The following is a 17,050-nucleotide window of genomic DNA, read 5'->3' as shown; positions in this document are numbered from 1 at the left end:
GAAAAACTGTGTCCAGGTGGACCGAGGAGAACTGGTGCTGGTTTAAAGGTAAAGGGGGGGTCACAGCAAATACTAGTCTGATTTAAGTTTTTGGACGAAACGCTAATCTAAATCAAGTTTCCAATATCTTTAATCAGAACAGCTTGTCTGAGATCAGTTGTATAGTTTGTGCCCCTTCTGTACTCGTTTTCAGTCTGGACTAAACAGAGGAGGAGCTGGGGGGGTCGCATGAGCCCTGAGTGCACTGAGTGCATGAAGACCACAGCAGTGACAAACGCTGCCATAAAAAAAAAAGAACCTCCACAACCTCGGGTCAACATGTCGTCCAGATGGACCCTGTACATGTGTAAACCTCATTATCCTCATGCCTCACTTACACTGAGAGAAAAGAAATTTATTGATGGCAGATCAACAAAGCGTTTGCTCCTCACCTTGTACATGATGAAGATGAGCAGCGCCAGCAGCAGCAGTCCTGCCAGTACAGCCAGAGCCACCACCCAGCCTGGCACCGGCGTAAGGGGGTCCGCCACCCACATCACCGACACGCTCACCTGAAAACACACACTCACCTTTAAACACTGACACTGTTTCAGTGTGGGCTGCATGACGAGAAACAGAAACTAAAAACACGTTGAAACACTTCGCAGAGGCAGAAGATTTTTTAATGTAACATCTAACATTTGCCTTTTACTGAAATGGAAAGAGGAGAGACGTGTGAACGTTTTTAGTATTTTAGTGACTGTATCATCTGCATAATGGTTAATATTGACTGTAAGTAAGCGCTAGCAGTGGCGGTCCCAGACATCCCAGTATGGAAACAGGTCATCTTACCTTTGTTTGACTCTTTTAGTGTGTTTTATTTTGTCGGTGTTGTGTTTCAGCATGTCCATGTGGACCAGTGTGTTATTGTGAGGGTTGTTTTATGACTGTTGTATTGTCTACGGCAGCCTCCACCGATGTGTGTCCACAGGAGGAGTCAGAGTTGGTGACAAAGACGTTAATAAACACTTTGCCATTAAATGTTTCCGTTCACTGAAATGAATTAATTGAACATTTTGCTGTTTTAAATGCTGGTGTGACCAGACCTTTACGACTCTGTGGCACTGACCCGCTGAGGTTTATTTCACCACCACCATCAATGGGTGTATAATGTATAATAAGCTTCATTTCCCTGACCATCAGTGTTAGAACGCCCTAATGTCAGGCCTGAAGATCAGAAGATCAACACTCAGCAAGAGCCCTACTCTAGAAACATCACATTTAGTTGTAGAAGCGCTGGAGTTATTCACTTTGTGCTCTCTTCAAGTCATTGTTCTACTGTATGCTAATGCCTCTGTTTTGTGTTGTGTGTGTGTGTGTGTGTGTGTGTGTGTGTGTGTGTGTGTGTGTGTGTGTGTGTGTGTGTGTGTGTGTGTGTGTGTGTGTGTGTGTGTGTGTCTTACAGTGGTGCTATTGGAAGGTAGCTCTGACACCAGGTTCTTGTACGGCATCTCGATGACACTGAAAGAGGCTGTAGATCGAACCATATATGAACGATTTTGATTCTCAGTCTGAAAAGAAAAACAAAAGAGTCACACGTCTGACAAATCTCTGATCCATCACAGGAATCTAACCACTGAGGAATAAAACGTGTCCAAGAGTGTACGGACAGAGCTGAAGAAGACTTTTCTAGCCACCATAAATTGTAGCTTATACTACATGTGTCAGTGTGGGGGTTTTCACAATCTGACACTGTGGGTCCACTTCAGACAACCGCATTTTGTTTTTCTTTAGCCTTTATCTGTTTCCATTCAGTCAAACTGTCCCATTAAAGCTGGTGAATCATCGGTGATAGGCTCCTGTCTGTACAACTGTCACTGGATCACTGTGATACTGAAGGAAACTTATAAACAGCAGGATTCTGAAGGAAGTTCTGCAGCTATAAGGAGCATCTTTTTCCTATGATGTCGAAGCACATTTACAGACATCAGGGATAATGATGTCCTCAGGAAGCACGAGACCCACTGAGTCTAAAAATGTGTGTATCGTGTGTGTGTTCAGGTTTGACTGAGTAAAGACTCTGAGGAGGAGGAGGAAGATTTTTTATGCAACTTGTGTTAACCGGGTTCAGTGGATTAATCTGAATACAAATGAATCCGGGCACTTTTTCCCAACAGCATGTTAAGACTAGGATGATTGTAAAATCCATCCTGTGAAGCTTTTTAAAGAGTGACTGACGAAAAGCAGACAGCTCTCACATTTGAGAGCATAGAACCATCAAATATTTGTCACTTTCGCTTGAAAAGTGACTTTAAACGATTAACTGATTATCAAATAGTTGCTGATTCATTTTCTGTTGATGGGCTACAGACACTTAAACACACCACAGTGCTTAAAGCGTATTGAGGATTCACTTCTGCACCTTCAGATGTTGAGAAGCTCTTAAAGGTGCATTTGACGTTTTTGTACAAACTCTCTTAAATTCTAAGATTGATTGTTATCAGGAAACTGGGGCCCGATGTTTTCACCAAATTCTGGCTAATTATTCCAAAAAAACTGTGATTAAAAACAAATGTTTTTTTTGGAAATAATTCACAGCGGTGTTTACCCTGAGGAAGTTGTTGACAGCCAGTCTGGAGTAGATGAAGAGGATGGCGTTCTTCGTCCTCTCAAGACGACCGACCTGACATTTCAGCTGCAGACACTCTGCTGAGCTGCAGTCCTGCACACACGCACACACACGCACACAGAGTTATCGAGATAGAGTTTCCTCACAGACTGATAGATGCACTAATCAACGATAGTTAAATAGTTAAAACACTCAGTTGTAATGAAATAGCTGCAGATTCTTTTTAGTATTTGATACAGTACAGATGAACATCAGTAATTACAGTATTGATGTATACATACATATACACATAGAGCAGCAGCTGAGAATCAAATGTGGTGTGTGTGTGTGTACCAGTGTTTGCAGGTCGTTCTGTGTGTCTCTTGACTCCAGGTCTCTTTTGCGAACGTGGTGCCTGTTTCGTCCCTCAGTCTCTCGCTCTCTGGGTGGGACGACGCTGGTGTTCTTCTGTGAGGTCAAGGGGTTCTGACACAGACACACACACACACACACACACACACACACACACACACACACACACACACACACACACACACACATATTATTACTCCCCAGTGAGGTATCAAATGAAAGTTTGATTTTTAAAACAGAAATGCAGATAACTACGTATAAAATGGTTTCAGTTTTTCAGCTTAGGTGGTGGTAGAACAACAACAACAACCAAAGCCCCTCACGAGGCTGCATGAGGATTCAACAGGGAGAAAACTGAACTGGAATCTGCCTCCAGTGAAAGTTGAAAGTTCAGCGACACGGTGATCAGTCATCAAAGATCCCGTTGATAAGCTGAGGAGATTTGTTGATTTCAGCGTCTTTCTGTGGATGCCGGGCGCGTGTGTGCATGTCTGTCTGCGTGTGTGTGTTTCTCACCGACACATTGAGCGGGTTGATCTCTGTGTCGGTGGTACAGTTGATGGGTCCCTCCGTCTCGTAGCTTGTGATGTAGAGCAGAGAGCCGTTCTTAAACTGGTACGGCCACTCGACCACCAGAGCCGCTTTACTGAAGGTACTGGGCCCGTTGTTCAGGAGCTGAGGGCGAAGGGCGGGAACGAAGGACACGCGCATAAGGATGATGAACACAAACGGATTAGCCCGCCCTCCCATTGATAAAAAAATGGGTGGACAAACTAATGGAAACACAACACAGTTTACCAGCAGCACAAACTACAGCCTCCAACACGATCAGGTGAATCTGCATCTGAACCCACATCCATATATACAGTGAATGTGTGTGTGTGTGTGCGCGTGTACCTCGTAGACATGAACTATTTGTGGACCGATGTCGTCTCCAACCACAGGAGGCACTCTAGGTTTCCAATTGGCGATGGGAAGCAGCACCTGACCAGGGGACGACGACCTGGGAAGACAACACACACACACACACACACACGTTTTTTTTTTCACGGTGTAAGCTACAGCCATCGTTGTATAAAACTTTTAGAGATAATATGAAGTTGTGAAGTTGCATTTTACGAATTCATAGATAAACCAGAACAGTAAGGGCGCAGTCAAACGTCTGTTTTGTTTTTTTTGTTTCATTCACTCATTTAAGATTCACTTCTTACACCTACAGTAACTGATTTAAGGCCAAACATATAACACTGACATATTACTGTAAAACTTGCTCTCAGACAGCAGCTAATTTCCACATTCAGCAGTTACAGAGCAGCTTGATCCCTCATCTGTGGGCGGCTGTAGGTAGAGCGGGTCGTCCACTAACCGGAAGGTCAGTGGTTTGATCCCTGCACCTCCAGATACTGGACCCCAGATTGCCCCAGGTGGCTGTGACATCAGTACATCAGTGCGATGATGGGTTACCATGCATCTGGATCTGGTGTTTGTGTCACGTGATATGTCTAGGTCCAGTACTCCCTCTCTTTTAACTCTGGTTTTGGTCTCCACCAGCTCCTGAGGGAAACATCTGGTTCTTCAGCTGCTAAATGCTCCACCAGCTCCACCAGCTGGTCTCTGACTGGGTCTGACTGCTGTTTGCTGCTGAGCAGGCGGTGGACAGAGGCTTTTTACAGCTGTTTCTCTGAAAACGTCTGCCTGCGGTTTTTGTAACTTAACATACATAAGGTAACGCCTCTTGAGGGAAGCTCTTCCGTGTTCAGACTCTTCCAGTGTCGAAAAATGACTTCACAAACAAGCTTTAGAGTAGCGTCACTCCTCTGACAGCGTCTGTGCAGTTCAGGCGGTTTAAATACCAGATCTGACTGTGTAGTGCCTGTTCCTTATCTGCATCTCTGCTTCCTCTGGTTGGCGTAAGGCAGAGGAAAACATGCCATCATATGCCTTGTGATGTGTGTGATGTATGTGAGTAATGAGAGAATGAGCACGGTCACATGTGTGATGTAGTGCATGTCCGTTACCTACTCATTGTGCTGGGAAATAAGACAATAGTTATCACAAAATTAAGATTCAGCTGATAATTTTCTGTAACGTCATTGCTACCATAGAAACCTTTCACATGCAAGTGGTCATGTGATCCGTTGTTATTATAAAAATAGAGATTATAGACACTTTAAGGCTTTAATGATAATTTCTTTAGCAAAAAGGCAAACACCATACCATCAAATATTGTAATGGAAAAGTTCACAAAAAGTTTTTTACAGAATGTTCAGATGTACAGTCAGGATCTACAGCACTTTAAAGTGTGTGTGTGTGTGTGTGTGTGTGTGTGTGTGTGTGTGTGTGTGTATTACCCTCTGATGGAGACTTTAGCGAGGATTGCCAGCTTGGTGATGCTGGAAACTCGAGGACTGGTGTTGTCAAACTGGTTAGAGCTAAAAACACAGAGTGTAAACCCGGATATCATTTAATTGTCTCCACGTGATAAAAAAAACTAAACAACAAATAAAACAAAATGTATGAAAAAACAGAAACTTTAAATCGATGGATGTGAGGTTCTGTTGCTGCTATACTAGAAGCGGCCACAGGGTGGCGCTGCTGCCTCTGACTTGACGGAGAGGAAACAGACAAACTGAAAAAGTTCCTAGGGTCACATTTAGGATTCATCCGATAGAGAAGTTAACTGTATCTACAGAAAGATTTACATTTTTCAAAACAGATGGAAAATATTTTACACAGTTCTGGCTTTAATGCCAAAGATGTATGAGGATTTTAGACTATTTTAAAGGTAGGACTGAATAAACTGAGATAAGGCTTCAGGAAACACCAGCAGCTTTAGTATTCACTGAGGTCAACAGGTCAAACCCCCACATTTAGACGTTTGACTTTAAAGGTCCCTGACATGTAGGGGCACTCTTAAACCTGATCGAAGGTTTAATCCTCGTCCTGGGAACTGCTCTCTGGAGTTTTGTTTTAAAATATTGACAATATTTATGGCAAAGAAAAATCCTACAAAACAGGCGTTGGTTCAGTGTACCTTAGTGATTTCTTTAACCTCCAACAACTGCAATGGATTGTGTTTAATCCCCAAAAACTACACACACAAACACACACTGACAGTCAGGATTCTTTCGGGCTTAAGCAGAGCCTGAACTCAGTGGTTCCTGGACGAACCCCAAACAGCTGCACTAGACGGGCTCAGTAATGACTGAATACACAGACATTTAGGTACATAATGGCCATAAATATAGAACCCTCTGCCCTCAGTAAGTTCAAACACAGACGAGTCTTGTGAGGAGGAACCTAAAAACAGACAGGTTGGGCTTGAACATCCACAAAATGCCAGACTTCGTGCCAACCTGCCTTCGATAACTAACTGCGGCTCCAGGGCTCTCAAACACGTTAACAGGTGGAGGAAGCACGCGTTTATGGCGGCGAGTGCGTTTTGGCCTGAGCTAACCCCCAACACCGGGAACCAGTTTTAGTGGAAATACCTAGTGATGCCCACTGATTAATAATTATGTATTTTTTTTCATTACATCACTTTATATTCATTTAGCAAGAGCTATTCTCCAGAGTGACTTAAATGTACTTATGCACATTCCATGTCCACAGGAACAAGAGTTTGATATAGAGCCCCAACAATAAGTCAATCAACAGAAAATTCATCAGCAACTATTCTGGAAAAGGGAAGAAATCACATCTGGAGCTTCTCAAAAGTGAGAATGTGCTCTTTTTATCATTTTTATGAGACAGCAACCAGAACATCTTTTGGTTTTGGACTGTTGGGTGAAACAAAACAAGACGTTTAAAAAAGTCACCTTTGACTTTAAGAAATTGTGAAGGATGGTTTTTTAATGTTTTTTTTAACGTTTTATAGACAAAACATTTATCAAGCCATTAACAGTCAGATCAATCAATGAGAAATAATGGTTAGTTGTAGTCCCAGTTTAATAAACTCAACACCTGCAACACTGCATCTCTTCCCAACACTCCAACCCACGCAGTGCTCCTGAAAACACTTTTAAAAACCAATGAATCTGCCGTCCGCTAGCAGTGTGTGTCAGAGAGCTGACGAGGACTGAGCTGTCAGACTGTAACCAGAGGCCACTGAAACCTATCATTAACATACCTCTCTCTATCTGCCCCCCTCTCTCCCTCCCACAGAAACACTAACACGCACAGATTGACTGGGAGGAAAGTAAAGACTGACGGAGATCTTTGTGGCTGTACGGAGCCGCGAGCTGCTTCCTGGTTTTTGCCATCCAAGTGAGCGCTGGCACAAAAACAGCTCTGCCGTGATGAATGCTGATGCGACGACTGCTTACAGGCTGTTCGCACGTTCAGACTCCAAGCAGCAGCTCTCTCTTCCCTCTATCCAGCTGAAGCTTACAGATCTGTGTCGCTGAGCACATGACTGAACAACCACGTCGTCGTCAGAGGAAATTTGCCCAAAGTTGAATCTTTCAGAGTACCTCCACAGTAAGATGGTTAAAGTTATAAACTCGGCCTTCTCTCTGTTTCAGCCCTTCACCCAGAACAAAACAGAGTTTCTTTCCCTCAACAACTGAGCCAGAGTAGACAGATCTTAAGAGGCTGGCTCGGTGGTTCAGTGTACGGGGGAGAACAATGCTGTCGCCGCTCAGTGAAGGGTGGAGCTGTGTGTCCCGCTAAAGTTAAGAACAACCTTCTGTTGTCTCTGACTTGCTCAGCGATCAGACATTTTATACGTCCATATACCCGCTCGCACGGCACTAGTGTTCTCATTAATCTGTGTTTGTGTGGATTTTATCAGACGACGTCGCGACCATGAAATAATGATGTTATCAGCCGGCTGTCTGGCTCGCTCCTCTCCAGCTGTTGGCTGTGATGCAGTTTTATTGCTAGTGAACTGAAAAGAGGAGGAAGAGGAAGAGATTTAACAGTTTCGATGTTGTTCAGGTGTCTCAATGTGGACCGAGTTCTCTTTTACGTACCAGTGTGGACACAAATCCTTGTCACACAACAATAGACGGCTTAGTGGAGACGTAGTTTGAAAAGCACAGCTTCCTCGTTCATTCTAATGAGAGTGCTGATGCAGACGTCTCCATCAAAAACACAGAGCTGTGATTCAACTTCAGCCTCATCTGACCCGGTGCTGCCAAACACATATGAGCCAACGCACATTCCCGGCAGATGACTTCATAACCACAACGGTGTAATTCCACTGTTGACCTCGCGATCATGGAGGTGGAGAATTAAATGACCGGCTCCACCGTAACCTTCTTAGAGCATTATAAACGGCTGCGCTTCGTTTTGGTGTCTGGTGAACTTTGACGTTCACGGATCTGTTACTCAAACTGCACTTGCTGGATCATATTTCATCGTCTCACTGGTACCTGAGACAACAGGCACACACCAGCACAGCCCCCTTTGTTTGTAAAGCAGGGCAGTTTTCAGTCTGAACCGTTGCACCTGCAAGCGGGATCATTCCTTGCTTGGACGCTATCGTTTCCTATTTTAAACCCTTCACTCTCTTTATTTACAGGCTTTCAGCAGAGTCACTGCATGTCTTGGCCAGACATGTCATTCATATTATATTGCACTGATAAAGATAAAATTGATGGATTTTGTCACGCCTATCATTTTTCTTTTCCTGCTTCTACTTGGGGTAACCATGTTCTAAGTTTTGAAATTACAGTTCCGAGGATTCAATATACTGTTACCGCAGAGTCTGTGAGTTACACTGTGGGCTATAACTTGAGCCCCGTCTTTTATCTGTTTCCATTCAGTCAAATTGTCCCGTTAAAAGTTGCTGAATCAGCTGTGATCAGCTCTTGTTCTCAGTTTAGCCGTGGACATACAGACAACCGTCACTGGGTCACTGTGACACTGAAGGAAACTTAAAAACAGTAAGATTCTGAATGAAGTCCTGCAGCGTCTGATTTCTAAGTGGATTTCTGGACCTTTATTCTGGAGGGACATCAGAGATAATGACGTCCTCGGGAAGTGGACGTCACACTGAATGTAAAAATATGTGTTTCGTGTCTATGTGTTCAGATCTGACTGAGTCATGACGCCAAGAAGAAGGAGCGTTCGGGCCTCCTCTGGCGTGAGTGGTTGATCGAACACTGTCAAAATGGCTGTTACGCCAGATAAGGTGAGATCTTCTGATATAACGAGTGAATGCTGGACAAAGACAGACAACAGACAGGACCGCACCTGACTATCTGCAGGTCAAACTTAACAGACGTGTCCTCCTCCGACAGCTGGTGCACGCTGAACCTCAACTCTGCCAGCACCTGGCCAATCACAGCATGGGAGAAGAGACAGAAAAAGGGCCAATCAGAAAGCAGGGAGGGACAGGAAAACGTGGAGGAGCTGTGTGCCATCGTTATTGGAAAAGAAACAAGCGTCGGTTAGCGTTTTACTGCCAATGTTTACTAATCAGAAACATTCGCAACGATTTCGTTCTACAGGCAGAAAGACACAACACTCCCCCAACAAGAGATATCTTGAACACATTTTCTAACAGTCTACAACACATTACTAATTCAATATCATTAAATTTGACATTAACAGTAATATGTTAAGTTCAAGTTCTGTTAATTTGAGGGCAAAGTCATCTTCAACATGTGATTCCTGCTGTTCACAATCCACAGCGACTCGTTTCCGTTTTAACAATCATTTCCTTTGCTTCTTTACTGTTAACTCTACAGTTTCAGTCAAAACTGAGCTTCCCACAAATGTGCCAGAGAAGCCCCCAAACGCCCAGAAAGCAGCATGAGCATTCCTGCTGCTACAGTCACGTGATCACTGACCTTGGTTCCTCCCTTCATGGGGTTTCCCAGGTCACACACCACCATCTTGGTCTGGTTTTCCTTCTTGTAAGCACAGGACAGCCTGGTGAGGGTCTGTAAAACAATACAATACAACACTCATCATTTCACAGCCAGAATGTAACATCGCGGTTTTGTCTCTTACAGCCCACAGAACTGGACTGGGTTTGTTAGGGTTCGAACTGAGAGCCAGAGATTTCCTGGGATCTGCAGGAACCTGCACGAACTTGTGTACAGAAGACTATCACCTGAAACCAAGACACCTTCTCCAGACCTAGTTGGGACCTAACCACCTAACTGTCGTAGCCATGTTCCAGCCTTGAACTGCTGTAATTACAGTCACATAACTGGGTCGTCTTTTAATCCAATGGTGTCTGGTTGACAACTTTCAGGCTTTTCGAGTGAGCTAACCGCCTCCAGGCTCTCCCACCACCTAATCAACTAAGAGGAGGCAATAACAGCGCTCCTTGAAAGTATGCATTTCCTGGTTTCTTACGACAGGGGTGGACACCCCAGCTATCTGGTAGTATGCCGCCCCCTGTTTGTTTGGAGTATGAATTCGACGGTTGGCCAGTTCTTACACATTAGTCCCTTTAACCTCATTAATAATTAAAATGTTCAAACAGGCGACGGAATCACAATCAGGATCTAACAGTAATTTACATTCACCAGAAGATAAAGCTGTCAGACACAGATTCCACGTTCACACAGTGAAATCATGGCAGCCGTTCTCAGGATGAGTCGTGAGCTCCACCAGAGCTGCTGGGGCTTTTTTATTTTCAGCAGACTTCAGCCAATGGGCAGCGTGTTTCTTCCACCTCAAACGAAAACAACTGCTGTGACACTACCATAAGGAGTGTGAAAGAAGAGCACCATATATTAAAATAAACGGAATTCTGTGATTAGTTATCTGACGTTCTGTGGTTAAAATCAAGTTTAATTTATAGCGAGAATTTTCACGAATCCTGGTAGAATGTGACATTTCCTCAGGTTTAATATTTTTAAGGTCATTAGAAATCCTTCATCCCTTGTTGGCTGCACGACTGTTTCATGAGCTAAAACTGAATCTCCATGTAACAGCATGTGTCACTTGTTGGAATATGTTATATGTTATATCTTTGTAGTTCCCACGGCTGCATCACTTGGGTCTCAGATTGTTGTTCGACTAACAACCCAAAGGCATTCGGTTTAAAATTATATCAAACGCAGATAAAAAGCAGCAAATCTGTACATTTGAAAGAACAGAATCAGAGAATATTTGCCATTTTTGCTTGATTAAAAATCTGTAACGATTATTTGCTTGTCAAAATTGTCGCAGATTAATTTTCTGTTAATTGGCTAATGGAGTAATTGTTTCAGCTCTACACGGATAAGATTTTTTTTGCATGTCTCAGACTCGGCTGCTTGTATTTAAACAACATCTAATCTTTGAGAACTGTGGGTCCTTCAGTTGAATTTGAGCTATATTTCTCAAAGCAAAGTAGCAAAGAAGGGATTGTTTTGGTATCTGTACGGACACTGTGGAGCTGTCTAGCGACCAGTATTAGAAACTTGACCTGATACCCAGCTCTGGGTGAGAGAGACGGTACCTCACTGCGGACGACCCCGGTGAAGTCGGCCTGCTGTGGAGGGTAGACGTGGAGTTCGGCCTCGTAGGCTCCCTCGCCCTGGTTCTCAGCACTGATCTCCAGGGTCAGAGCGTTATCGTCGCCGATGTAGATCTGCTCGCGGTCGCTGCAGCAAAAGCAGAATCCCAATGGTAGCATGAGCCAAATCCCGTTTTTTATTTCAGCCTAACTTATGTTCTTTTTTGAAGGCAAAAAACAGAAAAATAAAATAGAAAAAGTAAACAAAGATAATGCAATTTGTTGGCTTTTCCCTAAAAAAAAAGGTGAATATTACACAAATTACCAGCAAGGAGAAACAAAGACCTTTCTGTTCTCACTCAGAATTTTAATCACAATATGACCTGGTTTAAACTTGACATGGCTAACACCATCCATGCAGACTGCAGTAATGAACAGTGTCCCACCTCTTCACTGACAACCTCAGGTCGGGTTTACAGATGTTGTCTTCTCCACAGTCCAACAGGATGTGAGCCTGAGGGAAGGAGGGAAGGAGGGAAGGAAGAAACGGAGTAAAGGAAGTAGGATGGAAGGAAAAGCAACACAGAGAAAGATATATAAGATCAGTGGTTGAATCCTGAACGTTCAGACGCTAAATGCAGTGGTCCCATCTAACATGCGGCCTTTCTCATGGAAACATCTGAATTCTGTCAGTCTCAACATTAGTGTGACATCTGAGCTTACAGAACACACACACACACTCAGGGATACACACGCGCACGGCGGAGTTACCTGCTTGGTGACGTTGGACGGGGCCGACATGTCGAGGATGGGCAGCAGTCCGGTTCGGTCTGCAGCCTGCTGGTAGTCCAGACTGTACTCCATCGCCACGGAGATGGGAGTGATCTTATCCCGAAACTCGCGGTCGTCCTGAGAGACAGAGAGACATTAGTGCAGATTTCAACTCTGTCTCTGAGGAGGTGAAACTCCGCGTCGCTGCCGCTGGTTCAACTTCAGAGGAGAGATCGAGGCCACTCTCACCAGTCTGTGTCGGCTGCATCGGTGTTTGAAGATTAATGTTTGATTTAAAATTGTACACTTGTGTATATTTACGCCCTTTTTTCTCGATCGGCTTCAAGGTGCCACGTGGAGTTTTACTTGTGAACAAGCAGTAATTTACAGTTTCGTTTCTCACTGAGATGAAAGACTAAATCTTACATTTTTCTGTGAGTTTGATCGCGTTTAAAGTCGGATTCACTAAACTCTCTTCGCTGCACAAGCTTGTCATAAGTCAGACTGGTGAATGTTACCGGTCTGTGAAGAGGTGTGCGTTCTAAAGTGACCGCGCAAGACTGCTCACTCTGCTCTGTCTGTGGGAAAGGTTCTTTCACAAAATTGTTTCCAACGAGTAAAAAGAAGAATTTCACGCTGCAGAGCTTCAAGTCCTGCCGTCAGAAATCGGCAGACAACAACAACAGCAGCAGCCACCAATGATTGGATAACATTAACAGCAGCGGTGCTAACAACGCGTCATCAGAGCCGAGCTGAACGGTGACAGAAATGAAAAGGGGATGGTTAGAAGCTGAGAAACGTCTTTTTGTAGCAAAACAATCCATGAGGATGAGGAGAGGTGGTCATGTGATAATGATAATATTCCAGCCCACAGCAGGTGATGTTACACTGTCAGGTGTATGAACAGAGGGGGATCCTGGGGAGAGACCTGCAGAAAGACCCTGAGGCAGCGAGAGGAGGGAGACAACTTTCCTGGTAACTAATAAACTGTAGAAGTGGGTGAAATATGCCAATAAAATCATAAAATCTAGAAGAAAAAACCAACAACAACTCTGAGTAAATCGGCAGCTGTGATGATGATACGAGAAAATTTATGAAACGTAGTTAGATATTTTGCTCTGGTTAGGTGTGGTATGATATTTAGACTCCAAATCCATTCAGATGAAGAATTATGACTCTAAAGTCAAACTGTGGCGACAGCCGGTCGAGACCCCACCACTCAGGATTTCTGTTTGTACATATGGGAAAAGTGAGGAATGCCCCGACTTTTCTTGAATCGCTCGTAGCTTCCACTTAAGAACAAATCTGTTTGTACAAGTGGTTCTTTTGCCTGAGGCCCGGCGTGTTTCTCCTCCAGGCCTAACAAACACACTGAAAATATTTCCTTCCTCATAAAACAATTGCGAACAGGATGATTCTGAACATCAGCTTAGCAGTCTCCCTCCTTCCAGTGGATCAGTGAAATAGCATGAACTCACCGTCAGGAATGTGCATCGCATCGACCGCATGACATGGGACCTGCTCATCAAAACAAGGCTCAAAAACTCCACAGGGCGCCTTTAACACATTTTTTCTTGTATGTGTATTTTTAGTTATGCTTCAAATACCTTTACCACAAAATTTTAATCAATTTTGAAGGATCCAATGCAAAAACGTTGATGAGTGTTTGCCTTAAATCCAAATATCAGCCGTCGTGTTATTGGATATTTTGCTTCGACCCGAAGAAAAGCAGCTTCAACACGTTTTCATTATCAGATGAAGTTTTTAAGTAGCTGTGGGGGCATTATGATGCTAAGATGCAACTTCAACACAAAAAAATAACAAGATATTGATTTCTCAGGTAACGTTCAACTTCTGCCGGTTGATCTTCAGTGTGTAGTCAAACCACGGGAAAACACTCGCTGCCCGGATGCTAGGATGTCAATTTTAAAGGTTTTTTTAAGCTTTAATTTGAAGACTACATGATCTGTTGTTACTGGTACAACACGTAAACCACCCATTTTAAGTGTTGATCTCTAAAAAATACCATCTGATGCACCTTTCACGGGCACAAATGCGTCAGCCACGCAGTCATTTGCGTTCCTCACCCTCAGGAAGACGGGCTGCTCCTCGCAGGTCGGGCCTTTGCCGTTGGACACCGTCATGTTCTTGGAGTACTGAAAGGTCCGACTGTGCAGGAACAGGACGCGTTTCGTCGTCTCCTTCTGCTTCAGACGGTCCAACATGAGGTCCACGCGGAAATCTGGAAGCAGCGATCAGGACAGAAACCGAGAGCCGCTTAATGAAGTGCTCTTCAAGCTACAGAACCACAACCTGATAATTATCCACACACACACACACACACACACACTAAAGCCTCTCTTGTTCTGTTGGGGGGGGGGGGCTGGCATGAAACTGGTGGTGTTTTACTCACTGAGAGTAGCTGGAGCTCCGCGGCCACTGGCCCTCAGACAGTACTTCACCTTAAAACTGGAAAACACACACTAAGAGTTAGGTACAACACTCAGCTGTGAAAGAGAGAGACGTCAGATTTATATGACAGGAATGCATTTCACACATTTTGAATGAAACAGTCATTTTCTTCAGTGCTCTTCAGTATGTTCTGGAAGGCGAGAAGCTATTTCACTGGGTAAAGGGCCAGCACTAGGTCGTGCTTTGACCATGACCAGACCGTGGTCTCCAGGCAGGCATTCATTAAAGGAGTAGTTCAACATTTGGACTTGGCTCTTCTCATCTAACTCTTAGCGAGAAAGTGAATATGAGTATTTCCAAAAATGTCCAACTATTCCTTTAATACGATTAAAAGTCCTCTAAACCTGTCCCTCTGCTTCGGTCCGGACTGGCAGCCATGTTTTCCTCGGTTTGGCCTTGCACATGGTCAAAGACAGGGTTGCCCCGGGCGCCCCTTCCTGTCTGCTATGGCTCGGGAACGTACGGCTCAAAATGTCTGAGGGTCTTCAGGCGATCGACCACTAACCACGTGGAACTCCAAACATTCCATCTCTCTTTTTGCGGATGATATTTTGATCGCTGCAAAACGTTGCCAACCCGTCCAGTCAAGTCAATATATTTATAGAGAACATTTAAAAACGTTGACCGAATTGCTTTACGGAGAGATGAAATGATGGGATCGTTTGACTGATGATTACAATCGAACAAAAACACAGACATAAAGAAGAGGATGTAAGTTACAACAGGTGCATCGTACTTCCATTTTACCTCTCAATTTGTTTTATCTTGTAAAATAATTCAGTGAACTATGCAAGCAAAAAAGTTTGGGAACCACTGCTCCACCCCGTCTTTAAGAGCTCATGAAAATCATCAAAGTATCTATCGGGTCATCAATAAATGGTTAAATACGCTCCTCTGGTTTTTTGCTATCAATGTAAGTAAAAGTACCTGCAAGCAACAAAGGCACCTGATGACACGATGGAGGCCGAAATTATGGTTGTGGTTCAATTCATTGTGCAGCACCATTTTAAATTTGACAAATCCTAGCTGGGAAACAGAGTGGGTGATGATGTAAAATAACTCAATTCAATTCAACTTTATCTATACAGCGCTAAATCATAACGGAGGTCATCTCAGGGCTCTTTTCAAGGTGAGCAGGTCTGGACCGGACTCCGTATTTTTATGAGATGCGGTGGTGTAAAACCAATCTGGACAGATCAAATGTGACCGTCCCAGGGGAAATATGTGAGAGCTCACCAGGACACGGGCGTGCTGGTTCCAAGAAGTGTGCAGGTCTTGTCCTCCGGGTTGATGATCTGAGGTGTCATGTCTAACGTGGCGTTCACACTGATGACTGGTCGAGCTCTGACACACACACGCACACACACACACACACACACACACACACACACACACACACACACACACACACACACACACACACACACAGTTACATAACACAACAACGTTATTAATGTGTGTGAGCACAAGATGAGTCTCATGATCTTCATGATTCTTTACCATGCAGCTTGTGCAAGTCACATCTGCACAGTTGGAGTCAGTTCATCAGGTTTGATCTCATTTTGAAAAAACATTCCCATGCAAACAAGAGACCAGGTTACTGGGCGGGAACAATACCCTGGTCAGTGTATAGACGTGCAGCAGGTCGGTGATCTGATATCTCCCCCACGCCTGCCATCATCGGTATTATATATTAGTGATCCCATTGACAGCGCCGTAAGAGGACCGGCTCTGTAGAAAGGCCTCAGCTTTTCCTCACAGCACAAAGCTGAATGTCACAAACACTCATTGTTGAGCTGTGAAAACCGACTCGTTTAGACCTGTAGAGCATGGTTTAAATGTCAGGCTGACTTTGATGAAGTTACTTTAAATTCTAGGATGCACCTCTCTGTGTAACTACTCCCCTTTTATTCAGCTGCTCTGTTGTCACAGCGTTACTTTCCCCGTCTGAAGTCTTTGCCCTGCACGTGCTCACATACGAACGGCCGACTGGAAGCGCGTTTAGGTGTATACGTGGCCGAGAAGTCAGCGTCCTCCAGGAGAAAGCCGACTGAAAGCTGGTTACCGAAATGCATGTAAACACACTGACTGTAATCAGGCACTGTGTGTATTTTAAAGGACGGTAAAAATGCAGTTCACGCACATTGTGGACAGTTTTCACTCCCTTTATTTTCAGGCTTTTAGCAGAGTCGCTACGTCTCACTACGGCTCAGCCACAGTTACGATGTCCACTGGAAATGTTTCAGAAGCAGAGCATCTGTTATTCAGCAGACGCAGTTATATTAAAGAGTTGAAAGTTGTTCTGCAGACACTTTTCCTGTTTCACAGCAAAAATACGGCAGCTCATTTAGGTGGTCACAGATGATGTTAGACACAGCTGCTGTCATTGACCACTACCTGTGTTCATTCGACTGATAATGTCGTTATCAGCAGCTTTTGGTGTGTCC

At 44.1% G+C, this 17,050-nt stretch overlaps 1 protein-coding gene across 2 annotated transcripts in view; it reads right to left on the bottom strand.

The window, feature by feature from the left end:
• Positions 1–17,050, bottom strand: part of itgav (integrin, alpha V) — a 63,090-nt gene that overhangs the window by 5,520 nt on the left and 40,520 nt on the right. For both annotated transcript variants that reach the window (XM_040148739.1, XM_040148738.1), the window contains exons 17-31: positions 15,840–15,947; positions 14,545–14,600; positions 14,219–14,373; positions 12,132–12,269; positions 11,807–11,874; positions 11,364–11,508; positions 9,757–9,849; positions 9,158–9,237; positions 5,311–5,391; positions 3,857–3,962; positions 3,476–3,634; positions 2,942–3,073; positions 2,588–2,701; positions 1,443–1,550; positions 432–551 (exon numbers count right to left, since the gene is read on the bottom strand). In XM_040148739.1, the coding sequence (XP_040004673.1) occupies positions 432–551; positions 1,443–1,550; positions 2,588–2,701; positions 2,942–3,073; positions 3,476–3,634; positions 3,857–3,962; positions 5,311–5,391; positions 9,158–9,237; positions 9,757–9,849; positions 11,364–11,508; positions 11,807–11,874; positions 12,132–12,269; positions 14,219–14,373; positions 14,545–14,600; positions 15,840–15,947 (1,663 nt within the window). The remainder of the gene's footprint in view (positions 1–431; positions 552–1,442; positions 1,551–2,587; positions 2,702–2,941; positions 3,074–3,475; positions 3,635–3,856; positions 3,963–5,310; positions 5,392–9,157; positions 9,238–9,756; positions 9,850–11,363; positions 11,509–11,806; positions 11,875–12,131; positions 12,270–14,218; positions 14,374–14,544; positions 14,601–15,839; positions 15,948–17,050) is intronic.

The sequence above is a fragment of the Xiphias gladius genome, chromosome 16 (genome assembly GCF_016859285.1).
Source record: "Xiphias gladius isolate SHS-SW01 ecotype Sanya breed wild chromosome 16, ASM1685928v1, whole genome shotgun sequence".
NCBI lineage: Eukaryota > Metazoa > Chordata > Actinopteri > Istiophoriformes > Xiphiidae > Xiphias > Xiphias gladius.
This window is presented reverse-complemented; position numbering and strand designations above follow the sequence as displayed.